General features: G+C 40.1%; 2 protein-coding genes across 3 annotated transcripts in view; one reads left to right on the top strand and one right to left on the bottom strand.

The window, feature by feature from the left end:
* Positions 1-4,945, top strand: part of begain (brain-enriched guanylate kinase-associated) — a 56,960-nt gene extending 52,015 nt beyond the window's left edge. For both annotated transcript variants that reach the window (XM_005723862.1, XM_005723863.1), the window contains one exon: positions 2,542-4,945. In XM_005723862.1, coding sequence (XP_005723919.1) covers positions 2,542-4,083 — 1,542 coding nt within the window. In that variant the 3' untranslated portion in view covers positions 4,084-4,945. The remainder of the gene's footprint in view (positions 1-2,541) is intronic.
* A 3,199-nt stretch (positions 4,946-8,144) lies between these two features.
* Positions 8,145-12,347, bottom strand: part of wdr25 (WD repeat domain 25) — a 22,237-nt gene continuing 18,034 nt past the window's right edge. The window contains exons 5-7 of the mRNA XM_005723861.1: positions 11,816-11,986; positions 11,242-11,382; positions 8,145-8,954 (exon numbers count right to left, since the gene is read on the bottom strand). Coding sequence (XP_005723918.1) covers positions 8,733-8,954; positions 11,242-11,382; positions 11,816-11,986 — 534 coding nt within the window. The 3' untranslated portion in view covers positions 8,145-8,732. The remainder of the gene's footprint in view (positions 8,955-11,241; positions 11,383-11,815; positions 11,987-12,347) is intronic.

Genomic DNA, 12,347 nt, shown 5'->3' with positions numbered 1-12,347 from the left:
AGAGATTCTTCTAGAAATAAGAGACCTAAGGGCTTAGTTTGCACAATGAAACTAAAGAACTACTGTCCAATTACCTGCTCCGCTGCTAAATATAAACAAAATAAATAATCAAATTGTTTTATTTTATTATTTTTTTCATTCTAATAGAGAAAGACAGAATATCCACTAAAGAACACATTTAAAATAATTTAAATGTACACTGACAAACTTAGGAAAGGTCTGTGCATGTGTTTCCTGAGCAGGCGGACCTTACAGGCGTGTACTTAAGATAGTGAAAATCCTGACTGCTTCAAATCATTAACAAAGTGTCAGTCTGCTTCTGACTTTTGTTTGGCGTCACTTATTGGATTGGAGGTCTGACAATTTAACAATTTATTAATTTAATAAATAGGGGCCTCAGTAGCTTGTGGAAGAACCACACACATACACATACACAACAGCTTGGAAAACCTTCTCATACTCATTACCAGCGTCGTCACACACTGCTGTGGGACGCCCACTTTGCAGCTGGTCTCTGACACTCCCTGTTATATGGACCCTGACCTTCAATTTGGTGGTGGTACTAGGACTCACTCCTAATCTGAAAACAGCTGACCGTTGTAGTTCACAGGTGACACTAATCAGGCATCTGATTGTCAGCGCCTGGGGTACCAGAAGCTCAAAAAAAGAGTCAATAGTAGAATAAGCTGTTGGCCAGACAAGCCCGTATACTTAAGTCTGCATTTTTCTCACATTTTTCTCGGCACCATTTAAGGAAAAATAAACAGGATTTCCAACAGTGTGAGATTTATTGCCAAGAAACATTGTTACAACAAAGAAATAATTGACCAAACACAAATGTACTTTTTTTGGTGCTAAGTTTAACTATTTCCCCCAGTTTAGATATGTAACAGATTTACCAAAATTAACTAAAGAAGCTATGGAGTGTGTCTTATTGCTAGTAAAACTAACATTTAATTTGAAATGTTTTATCTCCATTGTGAAGCAGGAAATATGGAGTTTAGGAACAAGGGGTGAATTTCTAGTCTTTTAAGTAACCAGCTCCACGATATGCTATTAATCCACTTATTGTAATAAAAGAAGACCTGCAGATGTGTTCGCTGTCACGTTGCTTAACACTGCACAACTATGTGACTGTTAATTAAGATCTGCCTCAGATAGCAACTAATGCTGAGCTGACTTACTTGGAGCACACACTGTATATTATCTTGCACTCTCCCCCCACAGCCTCACCTACTTTCCATCTCTATTCCCTCTGGGAGAGGCAACAGCTGCTAAAAATAGCCCAGACTTAAAAGATGCAGGTTATTTTATGCCGAGGCGAGCTTCTATTTCTTAACAAAGCTAAGTCAGAATTTTATCTATTTTTTCCAATACCCAGCTGGAGACCCAGAGAACTGGTTTAATTTGAATCTAAGCCCTTCCCTGTGGAACCAATGTTGTTTGATGGTAGAAAGAGAAATAAAAAGACACACTAAAAGAAAAAAAAAGAGAGATGGGGGGAATGAGAGTCTTTTGGTTGAGAAGGCAGTGGTGCAAGAGGAGAAAGATGAAAGGATAAAGAAAGGGATGAGTAGAAAGAGAGCTCAGTGTGTCGGGAACAGTTCCTGCTGACCCTGACCAGCTTTAATAGGCACAAAGAGCCAGTCTGTAATTGACAGGAACATTTTTCTCAAACTGGAGCCAATCAAAGAGATTATGTGTCTGTCAGTGTGTGTGAGAGAGAGAGACACAGCAAGAAAAAGAGAAAGATGACAGGCTGAGAAACAGATGGAAGAAAGCAGGAAGGAAAGAAGAAATACTTATGTCTGTATAATTAAGTTGTGGACTCTGTAACACATAACTAAATAAAGGTTGTTTAGAAAGTTATTAAAGGTAGCACAGTTTCTTTGTGTTATCAGGAGAGGAATTCAGGTCAGACAGGGCATCTACCTCCAACTCGACTTCTTTAGGTTCATGAAGACATTCACCTCTCATTTAAGAGGTTTCATTTATCAAATGGCCGGTGGAGAGTACCAGGTTTTACTTCATAAGCCTTTCTTCACACCTTATTTCATGTGATGACTTTTATGACTAATAGTTGGTCACCAACCCTCAGGGCCACTTCCAAGGGTACAGCCCCTGCTAGTGGTTAAATACCTTGGATCCTCCACTAGTTGTAATAGAACTGAAGAAGCCTCTTGGATGAGAGGCAAACGTCTTCAGACACCTAAAAAACGACCAGTTGCCCTCAATACTACCATGTATGGATGAATGAGAATGTAAACATTTCCCCCCTGAGACACATATACTGGTCTAAATCAAAGGAGAATTTTTGCACCTAGACCTACAGAAAAGTAAGAAATGGCATTTAAAAATACATTCAGTATTCAGTTAAAAAGGCTCTTGAAGAACTTATTCATTTTTAAAGAGCTTTGCTGAATACAAGCTCAGCAACTGTCACAACTTTTCAAAAACATTTGTTTTGCTGTTTTGGGTTGTAGTTTCCTGTCTTTATCCAGCTTCTTTTGTCTCTCTTTGTATTTCTCTTCCATGCCTCAGCTGCCACTGGATTTCCAGGAACGCATCAGTTCCCTCATGGAAAAACATAATCAGAGTAGTGGCGTCACCATGGCAATGTGTCACTCAAATTATCCAGACGCTGTGCCCACAGCCATAATTGCCAAGGTCCTGGAAAAGCCAGAGCCTGGAAGCAGTTGCCCTGTAACGCGTTCACCCAGCCCGCAGGCACAGGATGGAGACTTTCTGACAGGAACAGGAAGCACTGATCATCTGAACCGGCGCCTCTCTTATAAGACATCTGACCTGTACTGCAGCGACACGGCGCTCTACTGTCCTGAACGATGGCAGGACACCGAGCGCAGACAAAGTGTCGACCTTCATGGCACTGGCCTGCTTCAGCTTCACGCTCAGAACTCTGTTGACAGCAACCCCGATGAAGATGCTTTCCACTCTGGAAGTTTTTCCCACCATGAACCCCCATCCTCCTTCCGTCACCACGATGAGTTCGGCACTGGGAGTCTCCCAGTGTCCAGTTCCTACTCCAGTTTTAGTCTTGCATCAGATGAAAAGGGAGGAGTTAGTGGAGGATGTGGGCGCACTGGCAGCAGCACCTTATCTTCTTCCCACCAGGGTCTCTACATGGACTGGCGAGAAGGTAGTAGTGGAGACTATGAGCACAAAAGTATTTCCTCCTATGATAAAGACAGACCAAGCTTCCCCAAGTCCCACAGCATCCAGCACATGGCAACCCAAAGGAGCCCCCAGAAGGGCCCCTCACCAGCCTACACAAGGACAGCGTCATGTTTCAGTGAACCATTCCACTCCAGCACTCCTCGTCTGGCCTCCTCTCACAGCATGGGGTCTACAATTGGACTGGGCCAGGCTCATGGAGGAACCCTGGACAGCCAGGGTGATGTCCAGGTCTCCGAGGATGACCTGAGCAGCCGCTGGAGACAGCTCAGCGTGGAAGACATCAACACCTTCTCATCTTCTTATCGCAACATTACAGGGCGGGTTTCTCCATACAGTTTCTCTGAACGCCACTTTGCCATGGGCCCCTCCAGTAAAGTCAAAGGGTCTCTCTACAGCAGCTTCCAAGAAGGAGACGACGTCTTCCACAGTCGGGTGCTGGAGCAGTGCTTTCCCATGAGTTCCTCCTCTCCCAGCCGCAGTCCCAAGCCAAAAGAGCATCGCAAGCAGGAGAAAACTTCTGTGCTGTATAGAGCCAAGGATGACAGTCAGGACTCTGAGAGCAGTTTGTTCCTCTCAGGGAGCTCTAAAGACAAGGAGAGCAGCGGGGGAGCGACAGCGGCAAGCAGCGCAAAGAAGGACTACGTGAATCTGAGCGCAGACAGTTCGGCTGATTCCTTACACCAAAGCTCACTTGAAGCCTCAAGTCTTCAACACTACCCCACCCCCAGGCCGAGCGTCCGGCCCCGCCCGAGCTCCAGCTCTGCTCTCAGCATCGGCCCCGCGCTCCCAAAGAAGACTTCTGCAAGATACCAAAAGTTTGGCAGTACAGGACTGACGAGAAAGGACAGTTTGACCAAGGCACAGCTATACGGTACGCTGCTGAACTGAGTGGAGAAAGCGATTTTTATTTTATGCATGATGATGACGATGATAACGAGTCCTAACTTTCTGTACTGTTCTGTATCTCTCCCTGCAGCAAACACATACTTGGTGTGATGGGGTGTTCCGATGTTGTTTTATGTATCTTAGCCACGGCACGTTTCACGCAGTCTGCAACCTTTTTCTCTATTGTACGTCAGTGTATTTATCGACCTGAGACATGCTAGTCAGTATGTTTTTGTTTAAGTGATGGCGATATTTAGAGGCACCAGGATAAAACCACATTCTCTCTACAACACAAAGATACTGTGCTATTCACTCTTTTTTTAAGTACTGTTAGTAAAACCAGCAAAAGATCATTAATTCTATATATACAAGTACTGAAAATGAAGTGTGTTTAATGAGGTGACTTAATTCTGCATGTTTGCGAGAGGTTATCCATTAGGTTTAGGCAGGCTGCGCTGACTGCAAACTGTTAAAACAATTTACTTTCACTTACACAAATGCATGTTGTGTAATGCATATGAATAAGGTGGAAAAAACATTTCCAGCTAAACTGTTTTTCAAAGAGACATTATCTGTAGGCAACCCTTACCAGAAGGAAATATTCTCCAACTGGCTAAATAAGAGATTTAAATAATATATATTTATTTCAAGGCCATATGATATTTCATAGCAAGATTTATATAGCTAATAGAGTAATCCCACACTTCTTAATAAGAACCCTAAATTGCCTACATTTGTCAGCTATAAAATATACAAATATATATTTAAATAATATAATTATTATGAGAGGAAATACACAAATATAACCAGGTACCCATTCAGTAAAACCTATTACACAGACATACAGTATTGTGCAAAAGTCTCCAGCCACCTTTTTTTAATGTTTTGTCTCTTTCTTGTTATTTTTTTAAATGTTGTTTTGAGTAATAGTTTTCTAGGTTTTCTGAAGGTCTTCCAAAGTTTTTCTTTGGACATTTAGTTGCTTTTTTCATTCATTTTCAGTCCAGTTATTTTACCTCACCGAATCATTCAATGATAATAAAAAAGCATCTCACAAAAGGGATGAAGCAGTGTTGTGTCGACACATAACAGACAACTTAGCACAGAACCACTTTTAAATTATATTTTCAGGCACTCTGTTACTAGAGGCCTGTTGCAAAAAACAGATCATTTGTTCCCATTTTTTCAGGTAAGTCTATGAAAAATGCTAACGATAACACAGTCTGACAGATTAAAAAAAATAGTATTTTGGCATCAACAAGATGATTCCCATTGACAGCAATTGAACCAAGTTCAAAAAAAAAAATCCAAAGACCTTACATGGGACCTGGGAGATGCATCTGGGCTTTACGTTGACCCATCCACCGGAAACTGACGCCTAATCAGAAATGGTGTCAGTAGAAGGGTGGCTCATGTCTTTTGCACAGTACTATAACTCAAACAAAGCAGCAGGTATAAGTCATTCATTTTACCCAACTGGAAATTTTTCATATATTTGTACAAAAATAAGATGACATCAGCAGTCATACTGCACAGCGGTTACCGTAAAAACCAAGACACTTGTGAAATTGCCTTAATCCTGTCCAGTGGACAGAAAGGTCTCCTTTACAGCATCTAACAACTGTGTACATACTGTATATCTGCTGTATTGTCACTGTATGTATGCACTACTGTTACAGCGTATGCTCTTCCTGTCAGATAATATATATACATACACAGGTTTTAGGAGACAGATTAAGTCACGTTTTTCGATGTTGATCTTCACTGGATTTTGCTGACATGAAATTCTGAAAAATTTCTACTGATGTGCCAACTTTTAACACTTTTGGTACTATATACACAAAAGCAAAACGACACTGTTGGTTCTACTACTTTAAGGGGAGAGTTAATTGGAAAATTGTCCAGGCCTTGGTGGAAGTTCTGAAACGTATGCACAAGAAAAGGTGGATGGGTAAGTGCACTGAAAAGGTAGTAAAGAGTGACTAAACACAAACATGTACAGTCAGTGTGTTGTTTTCAACCAGCATGGTCAGTAAACACTGTGAAATGGACAAAGCTTGTGTATATACAGACATAGAAAGTGTCAAAGACCTTATTATAAAATACTGCCTTATGTTAAATGAACAACTGCAGAGAGATTGTCCTGCTGCCCAACAATCATACTACCATTTGCTATTCCAGTATAGAAGAGTACAAAATGACAATGTTCCAACATCTATGCACGCCAGGATTTCTTACTTTCTGTGTAGCTCTGCAGAGCCGAGAGGAACAGCGCTAGAGAGAAGGTAATTTACGGAAGCTCAACTTTGCCCTCAAATCATCACTGACAGATTTTATTTTCGAAAGCTATGCGTCTCTCACTCCCGCACATCTGAGAACCGGCTTAAGGCTGTTTGAAATATTCTGACATTGTCATATTTGTGAAGCTAAAACTGCACCATACAGGTCACTGACATTTTTTTTTACTCTTATTTGGTAGACTGTTTAGGTCTTAGCAGTGAAAAAGGTTTGAAATTACATTTAACCACTGTGCAGAGGAAATGAGAATATAAATGGTATTTTTGTTGTGGGCGCAACGTAGAAAAGGAGATACTTCATACACAGTTGTTACAATATGAATATTTTTATCTAGTTTAAGTTGTTGTTATATTTATAGAATGTTTTGACCTTGAATGACGAGGCTGAAGTGGTTCTGTCCTGTCCTACCTCCAGCCCTGTTCCAGGAATAACAGGCCTGTTGTTTAAATGTCACGTTTGTCTGTCTGATGCATGGTTCTATATTTTTTGCTGTATGTTTATTTACTTAATAAAGATGTGTGTTGGGAAATTGATTGCAGATTTCAAGGCATATTATTTTAGGTAATTTATTCTACCACCATCTGGTGGTTCACAGTAGGGGACCGTTTTAAATTTTTATAACAAATCCTTAACCGGCTTAATTATCACATTTAGTTGCAGAACCGCTTTTAGCACCAATAAGTTGAAATAACAGTTTTCTGTGCAACTTTATCAGTCTCTCACTTCATTGTTAGGGACTGATATATTAATACTGCTTCCGCTCTTTAAGGTCTGCAGGCTTTTATTTAAGGACAGTTCTCTTAAGGTGCCACTGCAGCCTTTCAATCTTTCAATCTTTGACTGGGCCATTGCAACACCTTGCTTCTTTTCTTTTTCAGCCATTCTGGTGCTGGTATGCTTGGGATCATTGTTGCATGGCTTGTATGTCATCTGACAAAGATGGCTTCTTGTTTGACTCTAGAATACTGGTCGACTCATTGACTGTAAGCTCCTTAGGTCCAGTGGCTGCAAAGCGAGCCCAAATCATTACGCCTCCACCACCATGCTGATATGCTTTCTTTAGTTTTCACCAAACATGGCGCTCTGCATTATAGCCAAACTTCTCCACTTTGGTCCCATCTTTATAGAGAGCATTGTGCCAGACGTCATGCTGCCACGTCACTTTTAGTAGTGGCTCTTGGGCTTTTACTGAGGTGGTCGCACTTCCTGATCATTAACTCATCTGATTAACAGCACCTGGCTTCTACTTTATTTCCTATGGAAGTAGTAAGGGAACAGTATGTTTTTCCACAGGATGGCATTCTTTCTTCTTATTCTTACGGTGGACTATGTATGTAGATGCAGATTAATTAAAAAAAAAAAACTGCTTTAAAAATCATTTAGGGGCCTTTTAAAGACAACTACAATGATGCTTTCTGTATCATTAACTGAGGTAAAATAAGCATAGGCGTTACAAAACAGGGGAAACTATTTACACATTAGATTTTTCCCTATAAACAAGGATAAGGATGTTTCTACTATATATACTGAATAAAGATCACAAGCTTCTGCACTTCAATGCTCTGCTGTTGACTGGCAGGACTCTGGGAGAACTTGGCAATGCTTTGACAGATGATGGCATATTTTTTTAGTTCTCTGGTTGTCTTTCTTTGATGCAGTGTGAAAGGAAATGTCATATCAGAGCCAGAGAGAAGAAAAGGGAATAAGAAAAGTGATGTGTATGCAGAATGTGGAATGAAAAACACTTCTGATTAAAAACCACCCAGAGAGATGTTTTTATTTTTATTTTGACAAAACCTTAAAGACTATGGTGATGATGAATTCCCCTGCTGTATTTGGGGTGAAAGGCAGGACTATAAAAGCACTGGGGTGTTTTTGTGGGCATATGTGCAGCTAGACTACTTTTCCACTTTAGATAAAACCCATAACAATAGTTCACTCTTTGAACTCTTAACTGTAAAGAAGTTTCCTTTGATCTCATACAGTGTAACTTCAACTGTTTTCATTTCAACCACCAAGATTACAGGATGTGAACAGATGGGACAAATAGGAATAAAACGCTTAAAGTGAGATGACACCATAGCGACTGAAATCGAGTTAGTTTTTTTATTATGATGTGAAAGCTTTGCAAGATAGTCAGTGTAAAAAAATGTTTTCCAAAGGAATCAGTAGATAGTAGATTTGCTGACTTTCAGCATTTTTTGCCAAGTTCTTCTTATCTTTTGCCAAGAGATTATGAAAGCTATAGTCTTGAAGATAAATGTGCACATGACGTTTCTGTTTAATACAGTCTTCCATCTCATGGCCAACCTGCTACGTTTTAAGTTTATAATCTCTTTGTTCATAGTTGGTTGTCAGTGCCAGACCTTGATCTCACCGCCCCAGTCACAAGTAGCCACAGTCGTAGGTAAGACGGGATGCTGAGACACACAAAGGCAGGGCTGGCTATGGGCACGGAGGGTGTGAAGCATATGAGCTGTGTGATAATCATAGAAGTGAGCGGAGCCAGTGGAGCTCCCTGAGGCCAGGATAGTTCCATCCAGAGAAAAGCCACACTTTATTGCATATCCCTCCACCTAGAACAAAAAACATGTTACAATCCATTTATAGCGGCTCAGAGGAGATTTTAGAGAACTAATCAGAATCGTGTTGGCTCAACCTTCAGAACAAAAAGCAATTGTTACAGGGAAATCAAAGAACAGCTCTCATCCTCCTTTACCTGCATACATTTAATGTCACAAATAACTGGGGAAAGTCCCAGAGGAGGACAAATCTACAGACAGAGTGCAGGCCCCCTGATGGTGTCTGCATACTGTTGATTTATACCTACAAACACTGCAGAGGCAACTCTTGATTTGTGTAGACAGTTTAAGTGTAGTCTTGACTGACAAAGGATTACAGAAGGAAGCAGAATAACACTCTAACCTTTCAACGTTTAAGTTGGGCTCATCTTCTTACTTAGTGATTTTCTTGTTTAAATTTTGAATGAAGTGCGACTCTGTATCCACACCAACCCACTTTAGGTCGTCACTTTGCATAAAGAACCCCCAGAAATATAAATCTCGTCAGGTGCCGTGGAATAAACAGAAAGCATCCGCAGCGCTAGACGTGTTCCACAGTTTTTCATGTTAAACCCTTGTTGAAATGCGACGAACAATAATACCCCACAGTAACAATCAATTGACTTTACCATAGGTGGACTCCAGTGAAGTTGTAGAAAAATCTGACAGATAATCAGTGGACACGGAACCCACCTGAGCTCAATTTTTGTTTTCATGTACATGTTATATTTTTATTTTTTTTAAATATGCAATAATTTCAAGCAATTATTTTTCACTTTGACATTATGGGGTAATTGTAGAATTTTGAGGTGAATATGAATTTAATCCAATCTGGAAATAGGCTAAATGTTGAAGAACTAAAGCACTGTAAATACTTTAAAACTTTCTGGAAGCACCATATTCCGCTTTTATGCATTACCGATCCCTGCTAAGTTGCCTTAGTTTTCAGTCATTATACTTTATTTAGCTTGAGTCCCTACTTCTAGTTTATTGTCCTTCCTTCCTTTGTCCTATCTTTCTTTCTTTATGCTTATGTCCTACAGTGTTCCCTTGTTTAGTTTGAATCCTGTATTCATGTTCAGCAGGCATTTTAGGGCTGTTGATTTGCTGCGATAGCTCCGTTTCTTTCGTGTCACTTTTTGGACTTCACTTCCACTCTGTCCGATTGGCTTGATTACTTTCACCTGTCTCTCATTTCCCTCCTGTTTCCAATCCCCAAATAGTCCTTGTTCTATAAATAGTCCTGTCTCTGCCCCGTGTTTTTGTGAGATCCTGCTGTTGTTTTCTGCATTGGATGATTCCTAGACCCCTGCTTTGTGTATTTTTTTTGGTCAATTTTGGACTTTGTGTTTTAAGCTGAATAAAAGCTCTTTACTTCTTCATCTAAACTTTACTGTAATACAACTGGTTATTTCTTATGGCACAAAGCCCAGACTCAAGTGTGCATATTTTTACATAACAAGTGGTTTCAAATTATAGACTGCACCTGTGGAAAATAATGGGTTACTACAGTTCATGCTCATTGTATTAAACTTCCTGTTAGAGTATGTAATGCTTCTGTTAAGACTGCATTAAAACCTTGTCATCAATGATGTAGTAGCACAACTTGCTCACAATCCATCACAATTCACAGGCTATTGGCTGTAAAACAACAAACGTGAGCTTAACCTTGTGCACCATTTGGGTGAAGACCCATTAAGTGATCATTGTGTCCTACCAATATGGTAGGAGGAGCAGAAAAATTATAGATATGTCTGTGTTTTAGTCATCATAGCAACTAATTAGCAACTGGCTAATTACCAATGCTTTCAGTAATATAATCACAATAACGCAAAGGTTATTATAAGGTAATTATAAGAAACATCTGTCTTATTGGTCTTTTCTGCCACGTTGTTTCTTTTTTGTTGATTTTTAGCGCTGTACCAGAAAGAGAAAAGCAAAAATGGACCTGGAATGTGTGATATCCATTTGTTTCCTGTCAATTATTGTAAACAACAGTCCAAATGCCACACTAGCAGTGCTGCATTTTTCAGTGATATTTCAAATGTGCTGCCATATGCTGCTCCTGTTGCCTCCCTCAGTGGAACTGTTGTATTGTATTTGGTGGGGGGGGGGTTTTTTGGGAGAAACCACTGCTATGAATCTTGGTAAAGACAATGAAGCATGTAGGTTGCAATTAAAGCTGTGTGGGGTGGGATGTTGCTGAAGTTGTATTTCTGTGTATGTGTGTGTGTCTGTGTACATCTGACTGCAGTGCTATTCAGTATGGATTACGCCTGCGTAACCCCCAGTCAATACTGACCTTGTGTCCTTCGAACCGCCGCCTTTTGTTCATTCTATACGGCTGCTGGGAGGAGAACACTGCTATGTAGTTCCCATTGGTCTGGGCAACAAAGGAGTCTTCCAGCGGGTGGAGAGCCAGGCTCGGGCACGTGTAACGCTCCTGGTGGCCAAATGAGAAGAAGAATGAGAAGGGAAATTAATTCACTATTTGACCTTTTCTTGTTACTACTTATGGTGAAGTCAGCTCCATGTTAACTAGTGTATTAATGATAAAAAATAAAATAAAAAAGCTTGTACAATGGTATAAACGTTTATGATCAATCCACTGTGTATATGTAGTAATATTTTTTATTTTGACCATCATTTTCAATCTATTCCGATGAGTAAAGAGAATATACACTCAAAACTGTTCAGAATTATCCTGTTATCCTGTATAAAAAAGCACAAAGGTTATTAAACAATTATTAAACAATTTTTTTAACTTAATTTAACTGTTAAAATAAAAATGAGTCTCTTAAGATTATAAATTTAATTTCATATACCAGCCAAACCTCATGTAATTAGACCTACTTTTTTTTCTTTAGATATCTTACATGGTAGATTTGGTTGGAGACTTTGGCTGTGGTCTCATAGTCCCAGGCAATGAGGGTGCGGTCTGCAGAGTCTCTGCTCACGCAGTCAGAGCTTGTTATAAAAGTCACACCGCCCCTCAGAAAGACTATGTCCAAGGTCTGCTGGATGCCGGCTTGGTAAACTTTCACCACCTGGTAACACACATACATATACACGGATGACCCGTAGAAGCACTCAGCCAAGAAGAGAAATAAACAGGGGAGAGGAACATCTAGACCTCTGTCATTAAGGGGGAAAGGCAAGATAACAGCTCCACGTGTCCTTGAGCTGTAAAGACTTGCTGTCAAATGATGACAGAGTGCCCAGCAATGGAGAACATATATGTTGTGGTTTCAATCTGCAATAAAGCACACCCTGAAGTATCAATTTATTGATGATTAATAAAAAAATTTAAAAAGCTACACAGTGGATGGCTACCGGCTCCTCTGCACTGAGAATTTAACCTTTAACCCTTTACCTGCTGCTTAAAGCATCCTCTAACTTTATATATAT

This window comes from Pundamilia nyererei, unplaced genomic scaffold, assembly GCF_000239375.1.
Source record: "Pundamilia nyererei isolate P.nyererei 1_Seehausen unplaced genomic scaffold, PunNye1.0 scaffold00010, whole genome shotgun sequence".
NCBI classification, from domain to species: domain Eukaryota; kingdom Metazoa; phylum Chordata; class Actinopteri; order Cichliformes; family Cichlidae; genus Pundamilia; species Pundamilia nyererei.
The sequence above is the reverse complement of the archived record's forward strand: the minus strand, read 5'-3'. Positions and strand labels throughout refer to the sequence as shown.